The sequence below is a fragment of the Triticum urartu genome, chromosome 2A (assembly GCF_056163025.1).
Source record: "Triticum urartu cultivar PI428250 chromosome 2A, HENAU_Tu73, whole genome shotgun sequence".
Lineage (NCBI taxonomy): Eukaryota > Viridiplantae > Streptophyta > Magnoliopsida > Poales > Poaceae > Triticum > Triticum urartu.
The window spans coordinates 219,322,966-219,346,359 of record NC_141874.1 but is presented as its reverse complement, the minus strand read 5'-3'; the positions used below and the strand labels follow the sequence as shown (position 1 = coordinate 219,346,359).

At 44.7% G+C, this 23,394-nt stretch overlaps 2 protein-coding genes and 2 pseudogenes across 2 annotated transcripts; all 4 read left to right on the top strand.

Moving 5' to 3' along the window:
• Positions 1-5,614: 5,614 nt before the first annotated feature.
• Positions 5,615-7,928, top strand: LOC147984637 (uncharacterized). Its single transcript, XM_087541191.1, has 10 exons — positions 5,615-5,681; positions 5,947-5,994; positions 6,077-6,238; positions 6,313-6,429; positions 6,614-6,808; positions 6,908-7,126; positions 7,231-7,290; positions 7,564-7,629; positions 7,718-7,795; positions 7,885-7,928. The coding sequence occupies exons 1-10, from the start codon at positions 5,615-5,617 to the stop codon at positions 7,926-7,928; spliced, it is 1,056 nt and encodes a 351-aa protein (XP_087397317.1).
• A 9-nt stretch (positions 7,929-7,937) lies between these two features.
• Positions 7,938-9,282, top strand: LOC147984636 (uncharacterized; annotated as a pseudogene).
• A 102-nt stretch (positions 9,283-9,384) lies between these two features.
• On the top strand, positions 9,385-12,637 carry LOC147984635 (ATP-dependent DNA helicase PIF1-like). The gene is made up of 4 exons (XM_087541189.1): positions 9,385-9,447; positions 9,539-9,680; positions 10,995-11,194; positions 11,666-12,637. The coding sequence occupies exons 1-4, from the start codon at positions 9,385-9,387 to the stop codon at positions 12,635-12,637; spliced, it is 1,377 nt and encodes a 458-aa protein (XP_087397315.1).
• A 3,627-nt stretch (positions 12,638-16,264) lies between these two features.
• LOC147984634 (uncharacterized) overlaps positions 16,265-23,394 on the top strand; it is a 28,303-nt pseudogene continuing 21,173 nt past the window's right edge.

Below are 23,394 nucleotides of genomic sequence, written 5' to 3'. Positions count from 1 at the left end.
TGGCCAACTATCCGTCCTCCTTGGCGCAAGTTGCGAAACTCTCGCTTCTTCATGGCCATAGCTCCTGCTGAAACATGGGCAGTTCGAAAAGCCTGCTGAAACTGGTCCCCCGTGACAGTGTCGACAGGGAAAGTGGTTGTGAAATTCTCCCACCATGATGCTGCGGGTCCTTCAAGCTGATGTGCGGCGAACTTCACCTTTTCCGCATCCGTGCATCCTGCTGTGGTCAACTCTCTAGCTGTCTTGAGGAGCCAATCATCTGCTACTATTGGCTCGGTGCTACTGGAAAACACCGGCGGATTCAGCCTAAGAAAACGGGCTAAGTGATCAACAGGTGGTGGTGGTGGGTTGTTGTTGTTGTTATTTCCCTGATTCTGATTCTGGACTAGCAACTGCGTCAATGTGTTCTACTGCTAGATCAACTGGGTGAGCTCCCGTGGGAAAGTAAACCCGGGGTCACATCTCGGAGGCATCTGAGGGTTTAGAAAAGATGAGATTTAAGAATAGAGGGGGTCTAAAGAGAAAACACTACCCATATGCACATGAGGCAAAAGCAAACAATTCACTTCATTCAATCAATCAATCAAACAAGGGCATACAATCGATCTAACTACCGCAAAAGTGCTCGGACTACTATATTTACATGGTGGACTACTACTACTGATGAGGTGGTCTCCTAAAAATATTCTTCGGTTGCCGACTCCATAATATCTGCTCCAGCTTCATCAACATAGTCATCATCGCTATCATCTGGATCCGAGTCGGTGTCGTCGATTATGATGTAGTCTTCCGGGCGAATCTCCTTGGGTTCTTCCTCTTCTTCTACTAGTGTAGGGCCTCCCATAAATATTCCGATCTTCTTGATCAGATCGTCATTCTTCTCCACTAATACTTCTATTTCCTCTTCATAATCTTCACGTGTAGCCTTGAGTTCTTCCTCCAGTTCCTTGATTCTTGTCCTTGCCTTCTTCAGATCTATCATGTCGGCGCACATCTGGTTCTCCTGACATCGAATGTGCTGGTTTAACTCCTGGATAAAAGCTGCAACTGATCTATCCTTCCTGGTGCTGATCATCTCCCAGTGCTCATCTCGGTGCCCACAAATCTGGTAGATAGTATCCTTGAGATCATTGCGGTAGACTTCTCCAATACGTCCCATGGCGATGTGAGCCGCCATGCTCTTTCTTAGACTCCGTGTTGGTGCATCAAAAGAAAACTATATGGGCTCAGTGACTGGCATGAACGTCCTTCCTGGAACTTGAACTTGAATTATCCAACGCTCTTCTTCAGGTAAAGTGGCGTTGTAGGTTCCAGTGAAGCTTGGTACTCCTATGTTCAGGTATCTAGTGACTCCCTTCAAGTGACGCCCGAAGGGTATATCTTCATCCGGTTGAGTGAACTTGTTCCTTGCATCCGCCATCCTAAAAGAGTAGAAAAGATAAGAAGTAAAAAAAGAGAGGAGAGTGAGTAGTGATCTAGGTCTTTAGCTTAGTGGTCGTGTTCTACAGTCAGCGTGTGCTCTGATACCATCTTGTAGCGACCAGACCTCAAACGGTCCAATCTCTGTGCTCAGGTGTCATCCCTGGATCAGTAATGCTGACACCACACAGTACTTGAAGGATTTATAACAGAGTAGCAATCACACAGTTATTACATCAAGAGTCTCAAAAGAGAACTTATTACAATAAATATGGCTTAAGGCCATCTAATAATGATAACAGCGGAAGGCTTGGAAGATAAGTGAGTCCATCAACTCCAACGGCATCATTGAGTATAGAACCACGACCTAAAACTCCTTAATCGTCGTCTGAAAAGTCTGCAACATTAATGTTGCAGCCCAAAACGGGTCAGCACATGGAATATGCTGGCAAAGTAACACATAGAGAGTAATGGAATGAAATATGCTATTCTATATGCATATTTGGCTGGTGGAAAGCTCTATGGTTACAGTTTTGCGTAAAGCCAATTTTTCCCTACTGCAAAGGAATAAATTTTATTTAACTATCATGGTAGTTGTTAAACATTGAGAATGGTTGACAGCATTATCAATCCCAATTAAGCATCATCATTAAACAAAACCCAACAAAATTAATTTTTTGAGTAACATGTTGAGATTCACATGATAATCTAGGTACAAGATACTCAAGATGCCCATAACCAGGGACACGGCTAATCATGATTAGTTTATACACTCTGCAGAGGTTTGCGCACTTTTCCCCACAAGACTCGATCTCCTCCGTTGGATTTCTCGCACTACAAGGTGTTTGAGAAACGGATGACCGAGACATAGTCTTTCAGAAGCGCTAGCACCTTACGAACGGGTAGACCGTACCAACCTACATCCCCTACATCTGCTAGTCTACCATTGTAAGAGTTCGCATGACTTAGTGAACTATGCTAGAGCCCATAGTAGCTTGTGGCTGCACATGGAAGTTTCTAGCATGAACAATCTCATGATCCCTTTGAGCCTGGGTGGCGGTCCATAAAGAAAAACAGGCAATCGCTGGAATACCCAGGTGCCTCAATCCACCAAATGTGTATTTAAGTTGCCACCTTAAGTAAACCATTAATTAACATCTCACATCTGTCATGGATACACTCACCCAATCCACGTCTACTATCATAGCATGGCGTAATAAGCAAACGTAGAAGTAACTCCCAAAGGTTTGATAATAACAGGTAATAGGTACTACCTCAACTACTTCCCAAACCCACAATTTAATTAGATCCTGATCATGCAATGTGTGAGGATTGATCTAATGCAATAAAAATGGGTAGAGGGAAAAACATGATCAAAGTGTTACTTGCCTTGCTGATGATCCGGGAAACCTAGCGATTCGAAGTAGCAAGCGGCGCACTCCAGGTACTCTATCGCAAACAAACAAGCATACACTAAGTACTCAATTAATGCACAAATAAAACTCAAATAAGAGATCTAACCAGAAAGTTCAACTTAAGAACTCCGGTTGGCAAAAAGAATCAAATCGAACGAAGCAACGAAAGATAAATGGTAAAAGAAACAGGCTTCATTTACTATTCTGGATCTAGGGCAATTTTTACAGTGGCAAAAACTTGTTTGAGTTGGTTAAACGGAAAGAGGGTTTCGAGACGAAACTCCAGGCGCTTGAATCGCCTGATTCCGATAAAAGAGCGAAAAGTTAGACTAAAACAAAAATCGGATCAGAAATCGCGATCAGAAAAATCGCGGATTTAATCCGAGAAAAAGAAAAACGACGAACGTTCGTTAAGACGAACGAAAGGACGAATGCTCGCTAATTAAATAAATCGGAAAAACCGATCTATTTAAAAAAACCAAAACTAAAAAAATGAACAAAACCGTCGGAAAACCGAACGGTTTTTCGAGAAAAACCGGAGGCGAAAAAAACTACCTCCGGCGAACGGCGGCGGCGGTCCGGCAACGGCGGGGCGGCGGGGCGGGCGGCGACGGTGGGGTTAGGGTTGGGCGGCCGGCTTGGGCTATGGCGGGGGTCTCGGGGCGCTTATAAGAGGCCCGGCCAGGAGGAGTCCTGGCCGGTTACGGCCCAAGGTCGGTTCAGACTTTTTTTAAAATAATTATGCTCGGGAAAAAAACAAAAGAAATACTAAACGGACTCCAAAAATCCCGAAATAAATTTTCCCCGGCTTCTAAAATCAAGCCGCACAGGATGAACATTTATTTGGGGCCTAAATGAAATTTTGAAAAACGCACATTTTTCCTAAATTCAAATAAAATAGCAAATAAAACCAAAATAAAATCTTATTTGATTTTTTATTAAATCCTCAATATTTCTTTATTTTGGGAAAGTCATTTTATTCCCTCTCTCATATTTTTTGTAATAGAAATAAATAAAATCAAACGATCCTATTTTCAAAATTTGAGACAACTCAAATATGAAAATAACGAAATCCCCAACTCTCTCCGAGGGTCCTTGAGTTGCGTGAAATTTCTAGGATCAACCAAAATGCAATAAATATGATATGCAATCATGATCTAGTGTATAACATTCCAAATTGAAAATTTGGGATGTTACAGACTGTGTCTCGGTCATCCGTTTCTCAAACATCATGTAGTGCGAGAAATCCAACGGAAGCGATCGAGTCTTGTGGGGAAAAGTGTGCAAACCTCTGCAGAGTGTATAAACTAATCATGGTTAGCTGTGTCCCTGGTTATGGACAATCTTAAGTATCTAGTACTCGGAGTATCTTAAGTATCTCATCACTCTTAATTAATATTGTTGGGTTGTTAATCACTTTAATTGGGATTGAGTTGGAGGAACCTTCTCAATAATGTTTCAACTATCATTATAGTAAAAATTAAAATCTATTCCTTTGTTGTAGGGAAAAATTGGCTTTTCGTAAAAAATGTAACCATAGAGCTTTCCACCAGCCATATATGCATGTAGTGATAGCAGTATTCTGTTCTTGCTCTACTGTGTTACTTTGCCAGCATATTCCATGTGCTGACCCGTTTTCGGGCTGCAACGTATTATGTTGCATACTTTTCAGACAAGGAGTAAGGTTCGTTAGGTCGTTGCCGTGCGGCTCAGCAATGCCGTTGGAGTTGATGGACTCACTTTATCTTCCAAGCCTTCCGCTGTTATCGTGTTAGATGGCCTTAAGCCATATTTATTGTAATCAGATCTCTTTTGAGACATCTGATGTAATAAGTGTGTGATTGCTACTCTGTTATAAATCCTTCGAGTACTGTGTGTGTCAGCATTACCGATCCAGGGATGACACTGAAGCACAGAGACTTGACCGTTTGAGGTCAGGTCGCTACAATCATTCATCTAATTGATTTACGGTGTGGCCGTGGCAATTTACAATGACTGACCCCACTCCACCATCCCATAAGCCTTCCCTCCACCTATCCAGTCCCGCGTCCCCCAACAATCACACAATTCTAATCACATACTAAGGAAGGAATTGATTCCCCTCCCCAGGAGCATCTCTGCCTTGCGTCACCATCGCGCCAACACCGTATTTTCCTGCACGGCGACCTCCCGCCACTCCACCGCGCAGTCGCCTCGCTGCACGGTTGACGTAGCGGGCGCCCAGGAGGCCGCCCCCTCGCAGGGTCGCAGAAATCCGCCGGATCGCCTATGCCCAGGAACCCACCTGGCACCCGCGTGGCCGCCTCCACACTGCACGGCCCCTGGACCAGCGGTGAGTCTTCCCTGCACTCAAGATTGGAATTGTAAGAACAGATATACTCTACTATCTATCTTCATAGAATAAGAAATCAAACATTAGGACATTAAGCATACCATTCAGATCGTAAAAGGTGCACACCATTCTAGCGTACCTATGGCACATGAAAGATACATCGCGGCAGAATTACTGATTGCACAACAGAATTATTAATTTTCCATCTGTGATTATTAATTTCTATGTAAAACATGGTTACAGTTTTCGGTACTGCAATCTTCTAACTGAATGAAACATGCATCCTACTGTAGAACTCTGTGCACATACAATATATCAACAAAAGGATACTGTAGTATTTTAACACATGCGAACCAAATACTGCTTATCTTCTGCATCTCATGTTCATATGCACAAATACATGCTTCTAATAATTTCATGCCATGAATATTCACATGAAGGCGACGGTATGTCCTCTCCCAATCGTGCGGGCCCACGCACCCCATTTCAAGATATAAGCAACAACCACACATTGGGTAACTTTCAGCAACCAATTCCTACTTTGTTCTACTATTTCTGTTGTTGCTTGTGTGCTCACTTAAGCTATGTATTTTTATGGCATGCCATGAATATTCACATGAAGGCAACAGTATGTCATGTCCCAATCATACGGGCCCACACACCCCATTTCAAGATATAAGCAACAACCACACATTGGGTAACTTTCAGCAACCAATTCCTACTTTGTTCTACTGTTTCTGTTGTTGCTTGTGTGCTTGCTTAAGCTATGTGTTTTTACAGACCCAAGCACCCCATTTCATCAGGATATAAGCAACAACCAATCATTGGGTGACTAACATCAACCAGATCCTACTTTCTGTGACTTTTTTGTTGTTGCTTGTGTTCTTACTTGCAATACTTATTAAAATAGACCCTAAAGAATTAAAGAGGCAAAGGAACAAGGAGTATTATGCACGCAATAGAGATGATATTCTTAAAAGACATCATGAAGCCCGTGAAAGGAAACATGCTTCAACGGCATTGCTTATTGATGAGCAAATTCTAGCACATACACTCCTGGCCATGACCCAGGGTAAAATACCCTTGTACTGCATGCTTGTGTATTATCTAGATAGTACATTATATGCTAAATGTATCATGTATTAGACGCTGAGGAGATCAAGAGGCAACATCAAGCCTACAGTGAGACAAAAATGGTTGTTGTTTGTGCCAATATCAATGGCCAGGAAAATGAAACACATACACCGGTGTCCATGTCCATTGGTAATGACGCTCAACAAAGTATATACAAACCATGTGTGTTACAGGACAATCCAGTGTCACCCAACTCCAAAAATTGACATGTGCAGGTACTACTGTTCTACCATAAGATTTGATTGCATCTTCTTACCTCATCAAATATGCCCATAAATGCAGGGTACTCTAATTAGTTTTATTATCTACGCAGATCCTAAGGAGTTAAGGAGGCAGAGGGACATGGAGTGGTATGCACAAAACAGAGATGAAATATTAAAACGACAACGCCTATCTCGTGACAAGAGAAAGGCTACAACTGCCATCCTGAACGACCATACCACTGTATCACACACACCAGCTACAGGACAATCCGGTGTCACCCAGCTCCAAGAATTGACATGTGCAGGTAATATTGTTCTACCATAAGATTTGATTGCATCTTCTTACCTCATCAAATATGCCCATAAATGCAGGGTACTCATGTGGTACTGCAACTCTCTTGCAGGCTTGTCGAATATACCAAACTCATCTCAGTCACGTGTATGTGTTCCCCACTACAAGGAGAACAAGGAGAACAATTTAACACATGAAGATGAATCCAGTTGGTTGCACAGGAATGATGCCTACCAGATGCAACAAATAGCAGGACGAATTAGAGCTGTTACTATACCTCTTGCCAGTAAAACCAAACCAACTGGACCCATCGTCATAGATATTGCACAAGGTATTTGAAACTGGCTTTGGTAGATAGTGTTCATGGCATTCTAACTCTAATAAGCTTTTGTATGAAATTTTTTGTGACCACATATCCAAATGTACCAATTTCAGGAGTTAGTGAACCACATTACAGCACAATACGTGACCCAGATTTCACAATTGAAGATGCAGGTTAGTTGTCGATTTAATTATGTTGCATGTGTGTCCACAATGTTTATTTGACCAGCACACTCCGGATTCTCTTTCCTTTGTTCAGTTGTACAGCCTTTTTCCAGCTCCAAACTACATGATAATTCACCATATAATGATAATATAGGCCCTACTGAATTGGACACACCTGATACTGAAAACACTCAATGTCTGCAACACACTTTTAAGCAACCTACGCCCATTAAGAATACCTATATTGCTATCCTCTACTGATCTTATGATTTTCTATGGTAGGAAACGACCAGACAGATGATCCATACGGAATTTTTGAGCCTGTTGTTGAACAAACCAATTTAGAAGGTATGTTATATATAATTGTTATTCACATATCAAGTTCTTCATCAATAAATTTTCTGCATTTATGATTGATCAAGGTATTGCCTACTAGACTACATGGAACCATTGCCTAATCTACAAGCTGCATACCATGAGCCTGATGAAGAAGCTAGAATATTTATTGATAGAGGTATGCACATTGTGTAATTTCCAATTTAGCACACTCAAGTGCACGTTTTATTACTATGAGAATTAAATGCATGTACTCTTCTCTGCTAGATGTTGCTTTCGAATTGTACCAACTTGGACGCAAAGCTACATGAGCACCACCCATGTCAAATACTGATGAATTCGTATACCAAAACCTACCTGCAAAGCACCATGTCCTAAGAAAGGTTGCAGACTGCCATCACTGTGGGGCATTGCGTTTTCCGTTCGAGGGGCCAACGTTTTGCTGTAGAAAAGGGAAAGTCAGTATATTTACTCCAGAAAGTCCAGAAGAATTGAAACGGTTGTTTACAAGTCAAGACGATGAGGATGCTAAATATTTCAGAGAGCATATACGATATTTCAACTCGCACTTCTCATTCACAAGTCTAGGAGTCACCCTTGATCGCCGAGTAAGCACTGCCGCAGGAACTGGCGTGTATACATTCCGTGCATTTGGTGGGTTGTACCACACTCTTGATAATCTGGTGCCGGCTGATAATGGCCCTCGGCATTTGCAGCTCTATATTTATGATACAGATCAAGACTTGGCTCACAGGGCTACTAGGTCTCCAGATCTTAATATAGACCTCATACAGAAGATTCTGCAAATACTAGAGCGTAACCCTTATGCGCAAACTTTCAAGAACCTTGGGTCTGTTCCCAATATAGATGAGTATAGAATCTCACTAAACACGGATAAAAACTTGGATCAACGGAGGTACAATGCCCCAACGACTTCCCAGGTGGCAGCTATATGGGTTGAAGGGAGCGACCCACAGAATTGCTTTGACAGGAGTGTAGTCATGCATGGAAAAAAAGGAGACCGGCCCCTGTATATTAAAGCATACTATGGGTGCTAAGACCCATTGTCATATCCACTATTCTTCCCATATGGAGAGACTGGTTGGAATCGTTGCATGCCATATGTTGGAGCCACGGATGACACGACCCAAAATACAGTAGATATGTCAGCAGCACAAGGAAACCAAGCCTCTGATTTATATATAGGTATGATGTTCACAATTAATTATATACCTACTATTTATGAATGATGATGAAAACTTATGTTTGCATCTTATTTTTCATCTATATCTATCACAGGAAAACTTGATTACATAAAGAGAACAAGGTGAGAATTTTGCACCGCACGAACCGGATAATCCTGCACCGCAAGTAAGCCCAGCCCCTGATTTATATACAGGTATGATGTTCACTATTAATTTATATGCTTCCTATTTTTGAATGATGATTAAAACACATGGTTTCATCATTGAAGCCCACGCCACTGATTTACCCGCGGGTCTATCGGTAAGCTTATTCTTCAATTCTTATGTTTATGTTCCAAATACTGATATTTATATTGTCAATCTTGTAGATGACAACGAGGATAACCCAGATGAGGATTTTGGTGACGATGAGGTCAATGAAACACAGTCCAGAAAATTTGTTGGTGCAAGGGAGTACTAATGCTTCAAGCTGCAGGTCAGGAAGAAGCTTTTTAACATCATCTTGTTTGGGGGTCGCCTTTTCCAACAATGGGCTATTGACATGTATATCAAGATTGAGACTATGCGGCTTGACTGGTACTCAAAGCCGGAAAATCAGAAGGTTATACGCGCTGACCTCTACCAGGTACCATGCTTGTGTTTATTTTAATACATCATAATACAACGACAAAGTGGCTATGACCCATGCTTTTCCATAACCTTGTATAGTATTGCAGGGTCTTGTTGACACCGTCGTTGCCGGCGAGTCGTGCGGTGATCGAATTGGAAAACGAATCGTGCTTCCATGTACATTTCCTGGTGGTGACCGCGACATGCAGCGGAGGTTCCTGGATGCGATGGCAATAGTGCAACGGTGGGGTAAACCGGATTACTTTGTCACAATGACTTGCAATCTCTATTGGGAGGAGATAACCGAGAAACTGTTGCCTGGACAACTCCCGCAAGACCGCCCAGACCTGGTGTCAAGAGTATACAAAGCTAAACAGCGAGATATGATGGACTTACTAACTAAGGGTAAGCATTTCGGAGAAGTCGCAGCTTATGTACATGTCACAGAGTTTCAGAAGCGAGGTCTCCTGCATGAGCATATACTCCTAATCATGAAATCAAAGAGCAAGTTAGCAACCCCAAATGACTATGATCGGGTGATATGTGCTGAGATACCTGACAAAGAGAAACACCCTGTTCTGCATGATCTGGTCGTGAAACACATGCTGCACAGACCATGTGGTGAGTTGAAAAAAAGCTGCCCTTGCATGATTGATGGACAGTGCCTGTTTCATTACCCACGAGATTTTTGTGATGCCACACAACAAGAAAAAGACTCATATCCCATCTACAGGAGGCGGGACGAGGGGTGCCGAATTAGGATCAGAGGAGCAGATTTGGACAATAGATGGGTGGTTCCTTACAACCCTTCACTACTTATGTGATACAACTGCCACATTAATGTCGATGCATGCTCCAGTATCAAGGCAGTCAAGTACTTGTTCAAATACATCTACAAAGGGCATGATCGGACATCCTTTGCATTCGAGCAGGATATCATCAATGATGGTGGAATCATCAATGAAATCCGACAATATAGGGATGCACGCTATGTATCTCCACCAGAGGCAATTTATAGGATTTTTTGGTTCAAGATGTTTGGTGTCAGTCCATCTGTGCTCCAGCTCCAGCTTCATCTGCCAAACATGCATACAGTTGCATTTAAAGCTTCTGAAAATCTGGAAGATGTTGTCGCTCAACCATCTTCTTCCAAGTCCATGCTTACAGAGTACTTTCAGATGAACAAAAAGTTTCCAGCGGCACGAAAATGGTTGTATAGATAGTTTCCAGAACATTATAGATGGATAGCTGGTAAAAAGGTGTGGCAGAATAGAAGAAATAAAAGAGCACAGATTGGAAGACTTGTGTATGCACACCCTGCTGAAGGAGAGAGGTACTACTTGCGTGTGCTCCTAAGTCATGTCCGAGGTGCCACTTCATTTGATGATTTGAAAATAGTAAATGGCAAGCCATGCGGTTCCTTCAGGGAGGCATGTGAGCACTTAGGCCTCATTGAGCACGACAGGAGTCTTGATGATTGCATGATGGAGGCTGCCACATTTCAGATGCCTTGTGCCTTGAGACGGTTATTTGCGACTATACTGGTATTCTGTGAGGCTACAGAAATCCGTCAGATGTGGGACAAACATCTGGCAGTGATGTCCGAGGACTACCGGCGTAATCAATCCAATGAGGCAATACTTGAGCAGATGGTCCTCAGAGATATCAGGGATATGTTGCAATCCATGGGAAAGGATATTACAAACTATGGACTTCCAGAATTGGTTGACACCGATGGTTCTTATGACGGTGTGTACAGAGAGGTAACGGAGGAGAGGCAAATCAGCGTGGACAAAGAACACCTAGAATTATTTACCAGTTTGAACAGTGAGCAGCTGGCTGGTTTCAATCACATAATGGATCATGTAGTCAACCAAACAAGTCAGATATTCTTTGTAGATGGTACAGGCGGCACTGGGAATACATACTTGTACAAGGCATTGCTTGCAAAGGTGTGTTCGATGGGCCAAATAGCCATCGCAACCGCTACATCAGGTATTGCGGCGTCGATAATGCCTGGAGGACGAACAACACACTCCAGGTTCAAAATACCAATCAAGCTCACTAACAACAGCATGTGTAGTTTCACAAAGCAGAGTGGTACAGCTGTGTTGCTTAAGCAAGCGTCCTTGATAATTTGGGATGAAGTTGCTATGATAAAACATCAAGTAGTTTAGACGCTTGATAGATCACTATAGGATATAATGGAAAGTCGTTTGTCGTTTGGGGGAAAGGTTGTCGTATTTGGTGGTGACTTCAGGCAGGTCCTTCCTGTTGTGACACGTGGGACAAGAGCACAGATCACGGATGCTATACTTCTGAGATCCTACCTGTGGGATAAGACACGCAAGATAAGGCTCACGTGCAACATGCGGGCACAGTCTGTTCCTTGGTTCTCCGAATACCTCCTAAGGATCGGCAATGGAACGGAAGAGACAATTGGAGATGACTATGCCCGTCTCCCTGATGACATTGTGATCGGCTATACCGAGGATGAAAAACCTATTAACACGCTCATCGAAAAGGTCTTCCCATCGTTGCATGCCAATGCTAGATCGAGAGAGTTCATGAGCGCACGTGCTATTCTTTCGACCAAGAACGATCATGTCGATGACCTGAATGACAAGATGATCTCCAGGTTTCCAGGCAAAAAAAATTTATACCATAGCTTCGACTCAATCGAGGATGACTTGCAAAATAATTACACAATTGATTTTCTAAACTTGATCACACCAAATGGCTTGCCACCGCATGTATTGAGATTAAAGGTCAACTGCCCGGTCATTCTGCTCCGGAACCTCGACCCTCATAATGGCCTATGCAATGGGACACGGCTTATGATTAGAGCCTTCCAGGATAATGCAATCGCGATTGTTGGTGGTCAGCATGCTGGAAAGAGGGTGTTCATACCTAGGATCCCTATGTTGCCCTCCGAGGACATCTCACTTCCTTTCAAACTTAAGAGAAAACAGTTCCCCATCCGCCTGAGTTTTGCGATGATAATTAACAAGGCGCAGGGTCAGACTATCCCAAACGTCGGTATTTACCTTCCCGAGCCAGTATTCTCACATGATCAGCTATATGTTGCATTGTCAAGGGGAGTGTCCAGACAGACGACACAAATTTTGGCCAAGCAAAACAAGGAGGTTGATAAATTCGTAAAAAGCAAAAAGAACATTGTCTACAGAGATGTTTTGGGGAGTTGAGGCAATTGTGTTATTTGAATATTTATTTGCAGATAACACTATGTCAATTTATCTTTAAATACTCCTAGATCTAACATTATTTGTTTTTCATTTGCAAGTTTATCGAATGAGAAGAAGTGGAAGAGGAGGTAAAGTGGATGAACACAAGAGTATCTTGTTCGATCCAGCAAAAGGTGAGAGCTTTGCTTTGCTTCTACATCTGATCCCCCTCTGATAATATAAGTATATAACATGTCACATGTGGTATGCACATGGTATGTAATGATAAGATGGGGTACGCATATATACTGATGGGGTACGCATATATAATGATCAATGGCTACGCCCTTTTCAGATAATATGGGCAAAATGTATGCAACTGTGTTCTTCTGCTAATGTTTTCAGCTGCTGCGCATCTTTTTTAGCTATCATGCAAAATATTTATCTATTGTTTGGAGAATGTGCTGTTGTGCTCACGCTCTCAAATATTTCAGGGAGCTTCAGGATGTCAGGTGAGAAACCGTGCAAAGAAAAATTAATGAACAAAAAAGAACTTATGGAAGCGGCAAAGGAAAAACTGATTGTCGAGGTACTCCGCGAGACAGAGGACAAAGAAAGGAATCGTCACATGAAGAGAGGCACCCATAGTTAAAATGTTGCAGTACTAAAAACATCAAGAATCTATCATAGTTATTGCCTTTTTCTATTCACTCGCTGACTAGACTATACTTCAGCATCAGCTAGGATTGTGCACATTTGGATTACATGGTTTCATGTTTGAGAGGACTTTGTTCTTGTTAATGTCAAGCGTTATTACTTATTATTACTATTGTGACGCCCTCGATTTGACCGTACACTAATCATACACACAAATGTGTACGATCAAGATCAAGGACTCACGGGAAGATATCACAACACAACTCTAGACACAAATTAAAATAATACAAGCTTTATATTACAAGCCAGGGGCCTCGAGGGCTCGAATACATAAGCTCGAATACACAAGAGTCAGCGGAAGCAACAATATCTGAGTACAGACATAAGTTAAACAAGTTTGCCTTAAGAAGGCTAGCACAAACTGGGATACAGATCGAAAGAGGCGCAGGCCTCCTGCCTGGGATCCTCCTAACTACTCCTAGTCATCGTCAGCGGGCTGCACGTAGTAGTAGGCACCTCCCGAGTAGTAGTAGTCGTCATCAACGGTGGCGTCTGGCTCCTGGACTCCAACGTCTGGTTGCAGCAATCGGATATAGGAAAGGGGAAAAGGGGGAGAAAAGCAACCGTGAGTACTCATTCAAAGTACTCGCAAGCAAGGAGCTACACTACGCATGTATGCATTGGTATCAAATGGAATAAGGGTATCATATGTGGACTGAACTGCAGAATGCTGGAATAAGAGGGGGATAGCTAGCCCTTTTGAAGACTACGCTTCTGATAACCTCCATCTTGCAGCAGGAGAAGAGAGTAGATGGTAAGTTCAGCAAGTAGCATCGCATAGCATAATCCTAACCGATGATCCTCCCCTCGTCGCCCTGTGAGAGAGCGACCACCGGTTGTATCTGGCACTTCGAAGGGTGTGTTTTATTAAGTATCCGGTTCTAGTTGTCATAAGGTCAAGGTACAACTCCAAGTCATCCTATTACCGAAGATCACGGCTATTCGAATAGATTAACTTCCCTGCAGGGGTGCACCACATAACCCAACACGCTCGATCCCATTTGGCCGGACACACTTTCCTGGGTCATGACCGGCCTCAGAAGATCAACACGTCGCAGCCCTACCTAGGCACAACAGAGAGGTCAGCACGCCGGTCTAAATCCTATGGCGCAGGGGTCTGGGCCCATCGCCCATTGCACACCTGCACGTTGCGTACATGGCCGGTGAGCAGACCTAGCCTCCCTTATACAAGAGTAGGCATTCCAGTCCAACCAGGCGCGCGTCGCACAGTCGCTGACGTCACGAAGGCTTCGGCTGATACCACGACGTCGAGTGCCCATAACTGTCCCCGCGTATATGGTTAGTGCGTATAGGCCAGTAGCCAGACTCAGATCAAATACCAAGATCTCGTTAAATGTGTTATCTTGAAATAACCGCGAACGCCGACCAGGGCCAGTCCCACCTCTCTCCTAGGTGGTCTCAACCTGCCCTGTCGCTTCGCCACAAAGATCCACTCAGAGGGCCGTCGGGACAAACGTCCTTTCAGACCCAATCCGTGAATCACTTTGGGTACTCCTACGAGCCGATCCGTCTTTAGTCACCGCAAGTATCATATATTATGTATATGTATATACCCATGATCAACTCCCGAGTGATCATGGCCCAATAGTATAGCATGGCAGACCAACAAGAATGTATGGCCACTGATGATAAACTAGCATCCTATACTAAGCATTAGGATTGCAGGTAAGGTATCAATAGTTGTAGCAACAATGACAGGCTATGCATCAGAATAGGATTAACGGAAAGCAGTAACAGGCTACACTACTCTCATGCAAGCAGTATAGAGGAGAGTAGGCGATATCTGGTGATCAAGGGGGGGCTTGCCTGGTTACTCTGGCAAGAAGGAGGGGTCATCGTCGATGTAGTCGATCACGGGGGTATCGGCGGCGGTCTCGAGGTCTACCGGAAAGAAGTAACAGAGGGGGAACATAGTAAATAACAGAGCAATCAAAGCATAACATGGCATTATGCGGTGCTAGAGATGACCTAACGCAGTACTAGGTGATACCGGCGAAGGGGGAAAACATCTGGGGAAGTATTCCCGATGTTTCACATTTTCGGACAGACGGACTGGAGGTGGAATGTTGCACATTCGCTATGCTAGGGATGTGTGGCTGGCGAGCGGGCTACGTATTCGGGTTCGTCTCATTGTTCTGAGCAACTTTCATGTATAAAACTTTTTCATCCGAGTTACAGATTAATTTCTATGATTTTTCGAAGTTTAAAACAATATTCTGAAATTCCTGGGTTTTATTCATCCGTGGGCGTGAAGCTGCTGCGGGCGGCGCGGGCGAGGCTCAACGGTAGCGCGAGGTGGCCGGTGGCCAGGGGCGGAGTGGAGCGGCGGCGAGGAGTAGTAGGTAGAGCGGCAGCAGAGGGTGGCGAGGCCGGGGCGAGACTAGCAGCGGCAGCAGCGCTGCGGGTGGCGAGCGGAAGGTGAGTTGCAGGCGACGGTGGCGAAGTGGAGCAGGGCCCGGGCGGGGCCACGAGTGGGCCAGGGCGCAGTTGGTGCGCGGTGGGGAGCGGCACTAGGGAGATGCGGGCACACACGCGGAGGCGTGACCGGGCGCAGGGTAGGGCTCCGGCGGCTGCGGAAGGCAACGGCGCAGGCAGACGACGCAAGCGGCGGCAGTAGAAGCAGCAGTAGGCAGCGGCAAAAGCAACAGCAGCGGCAGTGGCAACAGCTACGGGCAGAGTAGCAGCAAAGCAGCGGCTAAGCTGCGGCATAGGTGCAGCACAGCACACCACGCGTACGCGAGGTCTCAGACGAGCTTGGTGACGGCGGCTACGGCGACTAATCGACAACAGAGAAAGGGGTTTGGAAGAGCCTCTCACAGCGGTGCCGGAGACGAGGTCAGGGAGGTCGGGGGTGGACCGGAGCGACGGCATCGACGACAAGTTGGTGACGGCCGGTTGAAGAAGGCGATGATGGCGGTGGTTACACAGCTCCTCGACTCGAGCTGGTCCCCGGAACGGACAAAGCCGAGCATGGCGATCCTCCAGGACGTGCCACCGAGCGACAGCGACGACGGTGGCCATGGCAACAAGGGCGAGGCAGTGGTGACATCAAAAATATCAAGCTCGATTTCGAGCAGAAGAAGAAGGGGGCGATGGGGGAAAGAGGGGAGATGGATGCACTCGATCTAGGGTTTTCATTTGGCACAGTTATAGGACGATGGGGAGGACGTGGAGTCCATCCATGGCCAGGATGCCATGGATGCTCGACACGGAGACACTTTGTCTCCCAGTGAAGAAAACGACTGAAGAAGAGGCCCTAGGTGGGTTGGGCTCCTACTATAGCAATGGGCCAAGTGCCAAATTCCAAACCGTGTTTTTCTTTCACTAAAATAGTAAGTAGCTACTGTCTCCTAAATAGTTTAGTGATCAAAAGAATTTTGTTACTTATGAAACTTTGCACAAAAAAAGGTATGCAATAGTCTAGGGTTGCATTAATTTTTTTAGGGCATTTGCAATTATTTAAATTTGTGTTTGAATTTTAAATGGCCAACTTAAATGCTGCTGATCCACTTTATTAATCCCCAGGGGCATTTTTGGAATCCGAATGAGGTTGGTTTCATCATGAAAAATACGTATGGAATATTTGCAAAAACATGAACTATTTTTCGGACATGTTTGTGAAACATTAAATTTCACATACAATTTGAATCTTGAACTTGACTAGGGTTTCGGAGTTGAATTATTTCTTATGGTAATTTACCTATGATGATCATGATGACATGGCCATTACCATGGGATTACTGTAGCATGATTCTCGGGGTGTTACAACTATATGGGCTTTTTCTTAATGCCAAGAGTTATTACTTATTACTACTATATGAACATACGTCCAGGACAGAAGTTTGCTTTACCAGCAAAATTTAATTGCATGGGATCATTGTCATAGAGCTATAGTATGTCCTGTGTACAGGAGCAGCAATTTCATTCACAAATACCTTCTCTTGAAAATCGTGATTAAAATTCACAATTGATACCTTTTTCTTTCTGGTATTGTACCACCAAAGCAGACCCACCTTGATCATATCCTTAACGAATCCAATGACTCTTTCTCCTCGAGATAAATCATTTACCTCCATTTTCATGTATCTCGCCGGTTGGTCCTCATTCAACATCAGAAGCAGACTCACCTTCATCATGTCTGTCTTTCTCAGACTTGGTTACAACCCTATGTACTAACCCTTTAAATATCCCATTTGTCATCATCTGCACCAATAAAAAAACGCATGGTTCAGAGATGGCTACCTCCATTGTCGCATAAAGATGGGAGGAATTTACTTAAGGTTCAGAGATGGCTACCCCCATTGTAACGCCAACGTTGATCAGCAAGGTGTAGTTAGACACAGTTGGAACATTGTACCTTGTTCCATCTCTGATAAACTGCAGTCCAGCGACATCTTTGTCCATTAGAAAAACAATAAGAGCATAGTACACAACAGAGTGAGGCTTGATGCCCAATGAAAAGATCAAACCTTGGCCAAAAAGGATAGTCCTTGGTTCATTAAGCTCCAATAGCACTGGCCATTGCGTGAAGGATGTCGTCTTTGATTCTCTTGCTTCTCAATGTGTACTCATGCAGGTCGGCCCTGCAAATACCACCAAGGTAGTTCAGTTAACCCAGGTATGGCATATGGATGATGGTTTCTTTCATATAAGAAATTATTTATGAAGTTTTTCCAGGCCAGGCTATATTACTAGCGTGCATGAAATATTGCACGTTAGCAGCAATAATAGTAATAATATAACATCAGTACAAAACTCATCTTGATGGTTTAGTACAATGTTTGCGAGATTACGTCGTTTAATCTCAAAGAATTATACTTCTTTACAGAGAAAGGTAAACTTTCTTTACGAAAATAACTCCATTAATTTTGTATGCGTGAGGTATAAAAAAAGAAAAAGAAAAGCATTGGGCCTGAGATAAATCAAAGGAAAAAAGAAAAGCATTGGGCCTAAGATAAATTAAAGGAAAGTGTGCGGCCTGAGATAACGCTCACGATTCCTTTTCCTCACGCTATGGAAGTACTTCCCGTGATTTCCGCCTTCCATATTGCCTACAACAAATGATCTCTCGATCGGGAGCATGATATGTCTCCGTCGTATCTACTTTTCCAAACACTTTTGCCCATGTTTTGGACTCTAACTTGCATGATTTGAATGGAACTAACCCGGACTGACGCTGTTTTCAGCAGAATTACCATGGTGCTATTTATGTGCAGAAACAAATGTTCTCGGAATGACCTAAAACTTCACGGAGCAACTTTTTGGAAAATATAAAAAATACCTGCAAAAGATGAAGTCCATGGGGCCCACCGCCTCTCCACGAGGGTGGGGGGCGCGCCTGCCCCCCTGTAACACCCTCGATGCGACTATAGCTCCCACGTGTCGAGGCACGACTTAGAGACATAATCGCATTGAAGGCATATGTCGCAAGTTAGGCAATCTTCACAACACCCCATGTAATATAATAATGAAAGGGGAGATAACATAGTTGGCTTACACTCGCCACGTCAATCAAGTACATAAATAACATTACATCATCCAAACACTCATGGCCCGACTACGGCGCCAAAATAAAAGAGAACCCAACATGCGACACGGTCCCAATCACCCCCAACTGGGCACCACTACTGATCATCGGGAAAGGAAACGTAGTAACGTTGAGAGTCTTCGTCGAACTCCCACTTGAGCTCATACGCGTCTCCTAAAGCGGAATCATCAGGCCCTGCATCTGGTGTAATAGTAATCTGTGAGCCACAGGGACTCAGCAATCTCGCACCCTTGCGATCAAGACTATTTAAGCTTATAGGTATGGCAAGGTAAATATAAGTGGAGCTGCAGCAAGCGACTAGCAAGTATGGTGGCTAACTTATTCGCAAAAGAGGGTGAGAAGAGAAGGCAAAGCGCGAGCGAGAAACTAGAGAGCAACCTGCGCAAACATTACTCCAACACCGTGTCCACTTCCCGGACTCCGCCGAGAAGAGGCCATCACGGTAACACACTCAGTTGATTCATTTTAATTAAATTAAGGTTCAAGTTATCTATAACCGGACATTAACAAATTCCCATCTGCCCATAATCGCGGGCACGGCTTTCGAAAGTTCAAATCCCTGCAGGGGTGTCCCAACTTAGCCCATGACAAGCTCTCACGGTCAACGAAGGAATAGACCTCCTCCCAAGACGTTCCGATCAGACTCGGTATCTCGGTAATTCAAGACACTTCGACAAGTTAAAACAAGACCAGCAACACCGCCCGAATGTGCCGACAAATCCCGATAGGAGATGCACATATCTCATTCTCAGGGCACACTCAGATGAGCCAGACGTCGGGTAGGCCAGCCCAGAGTTGCCCCTGGTAGCCCCGGACATCGCTCGGTTGGACCAACACTCAGAGGAGCACTGGCCCGGGGGGTAAAATAAGATGACCCTTGAGTCTGCAGAACCCAAGGGAAAGAAAAGGCTAGGTGGCGAATGGTAAGACCAATGTTGGGCATTTCTGGAAAAGCTTTAATCAAGGCGAACTATCAAGGGGTTCCCATTATAACCCAACCGTGTAAGGAACGTAAAATCCGTGAACATAACACCGATATGACGGAAACTAGGGAGGCAAGATTGGAACAAAACACTAGGCGAGATGCCGAGCCTTCCACCCTTTACCAAGTATATAGATGCATTAAGATAACATAGCAATATAATGATATCCCAACAAGTAAGTAAAAGATGTTCCAACAAGGAACGGCCTCCAATCTTCACCTGCAACTAGCAACGCTATAAGAGGAGCTGAGCAAAGCGGTAACATAGCCAATCAACGGTTTGCTAGGACAAGGTGGGTTAGAGGTTTGACATGGCAATTTGGGAGGCTTGCAAGCAAGTGGTAGGCATCGTAGCAATGCCATAGCAAAAGAGCGAGCAAACTAGCATAGCAGAGATAGTAGTGATTTCGAGGGTATGATCATCTTGCCTGCACAGTTGTCAGAGTTGACTGGATCCTTGAAAGCAAACTCAACGGGCTCCTCGTTAGCGAACTCGTCTCCCAGATCTACCCAAACAAGACAAACAAGCAACAAGGATACAATCAACCACGTGCAAGACCAAGCAATATGATGAAATGATGATATGCTATGCGGAATGCGATGCGGGATGCAAAATGCAAGATATGACAGGAAATGCATGAACCTGGCCTCAACTTGGAAAACCAAGTGTGCCACTGGAAAGATGAGACAAAATCGCTTGAAAACGATATAAAGAACGCCGGAATCGGAGTTACGGTTTGGAAATGGCAAGCGATTCAAATATGACACTGGTCTGCGATTTACAACAAGTAGGCATCTAAATGCAATGAGATGAACATGCTACAACACCCAAACATGACAACAAAATACATGGCAGGGATGCACACAAGATTCTTAACAAAAGTCTAGCACTGAGCTATGGCCAATTCATCCATTAACAGGTTCAAACAAGCATGGCAAAAATGCATATGGCAAACATATCTCATACTTAGTGAAATCAACACTTGTCTGGAATTTCAGATCAGGTAGCCCTCTTCGGAGCAACAAAACTACATGCTACAGGATCTGAACATGGAAAAGTAAAGCATGGCATGAAGCTACTCAAAGAGCTTAACAAAAGTCCCTTAGTGACCTTGAGCCAAAAAGGAGCAGAAAATACAATTGCAAGCATGTGAACATAGCAAAAACATAATCAGTTTTCATACTTAGTGAAAACTGGAGCAAGCGGAAATATAGCTCAAGTAGGCATGTTTACGAGCTCGATGCACTCACTACGGTGCAAGTCATGGCAAGGCAAGCATACATCTATCAAGAAGGCACAAAATTCAAGCTAGACATGGCAAGAACAATAGCATAGCATGCACGGATCAACTACAACATCACCAGCAAAATTGCAAACAAGTTGACAATCTGCCCAGATTCACAAAGTAGCAAAAGTAGAGCTCGATTGACTCAAGCTAGGGTGCTCCATAATTGCAAATAAAGACAAGGATGGATAGAGCACTACAAGATTAACAAAACTCCCTTACTGATCATCCTCAAAAGAGGCACAGATCACTAGAAAACAACATGAACATATGGCATCATGAGATAAACAGCTCCAGGACTTGGTGAAATTACTAAGTCCCTGAAAACCGAATTAGCAAGTGCACCACTTTGTAAGCTTGCACTAGTCACTACACACATCCTAAAAATACATGGGTTGCACCTCTGGAGAGATGACAAAGCCCTTAACAAAACATATGTAGAACTCACGGGCATATCATGGACACAATAATCATGGCAAAAATGACAAAAGTGCTAAACGGAGTAACAGATCTGACAATTAACTCAAGTAGCCCTCTTCTAACAGCATTTCGGGTATCAAGATGAACTCAAATGAAAATGATGCAATGGAATGAAATGATGTACTCTCTGAGATGAACATTTTTATATGCCATATGCATGAATCGGAGCTACGAATGCAAAGTTACGGGGCCACGAACATGGCAACTTGCATCTGGAATTCTAGGACTTAGACGAAATTTCAACCTCTTTCAGATCTAGGGTTTCACGGAACCCGAGGCGGCGACGGATTACTGTAGCACGGCGGGGACGAGGACGACGGCCGGCGACGGCGCGAGGTCACTGGTAGCCGGGGAGCCGGGGGCGGCGGCGCAGGGGCCCGCGGCGGCCGGATCTTGGCGCTGCGGCGGCTCGGCGGCGCGCGGCGGCGGCAGGGCAGCGAGGCGGCGCAGCGGCGGCGGAGCGGCGCGGTGGCGGCGGGGCGGGCGAGCGGCCGGGTGGGCGAGGCGGCGCAGCCGGGCGGGCGAGGCGGCTCGGATGGCGCGGGAGAGGGCCTGCCTCGGGCCTGGGCGGGCCGGCGGGAGTGGCGGCGGCGGTGGTGACGTGTCACGCGCCCATTGGCTGCGGGTGGCGGCGCAAAGACGTCCGGCGGATGGCGGACATGTCCGGAGACGGCGGGAGCGATTTTTAGGGTTTCGAGGAGGAAGGAGATCCGAAAATGGAGGTGATCTATTTATAGTCATAGAGGGAGCTAGGAGAGTCCAAATGAGGTGCGGTTTTTTGCAAAGTTTGAAGGAAGCTCGAGTTGATAGGCGAGGTCGCCTCTCTTGCTGACAATCTTGAAAGGTCCCACGTATCTGGGGGCAAGCTTCCCTTTGATACCGAAGCGACGAGTACCTTTCATAGGAGAGACGCGGAGGTAAACATGATCTCCGATCTCGAAAGCCAAATCATGGTGCTTACTATCATAGTAGCTCTTCTGGCGGGATTGGGCTGCTTTGAGGTTATCACGAATGACTTTGCACATTTCTTCTGCCTCTGTGATTAAGTCATTACCCAAAAGCTGACGTTCACCGGTTTCAGACTAGTTGAGAGGGGTACGGCACTTCCTGCCATACAGAATTTCAAATGGGGCCTTGCCCGAACTTGCTTGAAAACTGTTGTTGTAGGAGAATTCAGCATAAGGAAGACAATCCTCCCACTTCATGCCAAAGGAGATCACACAAGCCCTGAGCATATCTTCAAGAATCTGGTTGACACGCTCGACTTGACCGCTAGTTTGAGGATGGAAAGTTGTGCTGAAACGGATGTTGGTGCCCATGGCCTTCTGAAAAGAATCCCAAAACTTTGAGGTAAAGATGTTGCCACGGTCTGAAGGGATCACTTATGGAATACCGTGCAGAGAGACAATACGAGAGGTATAGAGTTCCGCCAATTGAGCTGCAGTGATCGACTCTTTGATAGGCAGAAAGTGAGCCACTTTGGTGAGTTTGTCGATGACAACGAATATAGCATCATTGCCACGGTTGGACTTTGGAAACCCAGTCACGAAGTCCATTTCAATGTGGTCAAACTTCCATTCTGGAATGGCAAGAGGTTGGAGGAGACCTGCTGGCCTTTGGTGTTCTGCCTTCAATCTTCTGCAGACATCACATTCATTCACGAATTGAGCGATTTCACGCTTCATTCGAGTCCACCAATAAGCTTGCTTGAGGTCCTGATACATCTTCGTGCTCCCAGGGTGGA

Coding starts and splice junctions, on each gene's coding strand:
- LOC147984637 (XM_087541191.1), top strand. CDS start 5,615: ATGTCCTCTCCCAATCGTGCGGGCCCACGCACCCCATTTCAAGATATA. Junction 7,127..7,230: donor CGTCATAGATATTGCACAAG/GTATTTGAAACT, acceptor TACCAATTTCAG/GAGTTAGTGAACCACATTAC. Junction 7,630..7,717: donor TGAACAAACCAATTTAGAAG/GTATGTTATATA, acceptor ATTGCCTACTAG/ACTACATGGAACCATTGCCT.
- LOC147984635 (XM_087541189.1), top strand. CDS start 9,385: ATGCGGCTTGACTGGTACTCAAAGCCGGAAAATCAGAAGGTTATACGC. Junction 9,448..9,538: donor TACGCGCTGACCTCTACCAG/GTACCATGCTTG, acceptor ATAGTATTGCAG/GGTCTTGTTGACACCGTCGT. Junction 9,681..10,994: donor GGCAATAGTGCAACGGTGGG/GTAAACCGGATT, acceptor GTGAGGCTACAG/AAATCCGTCAGATGTGGGAC.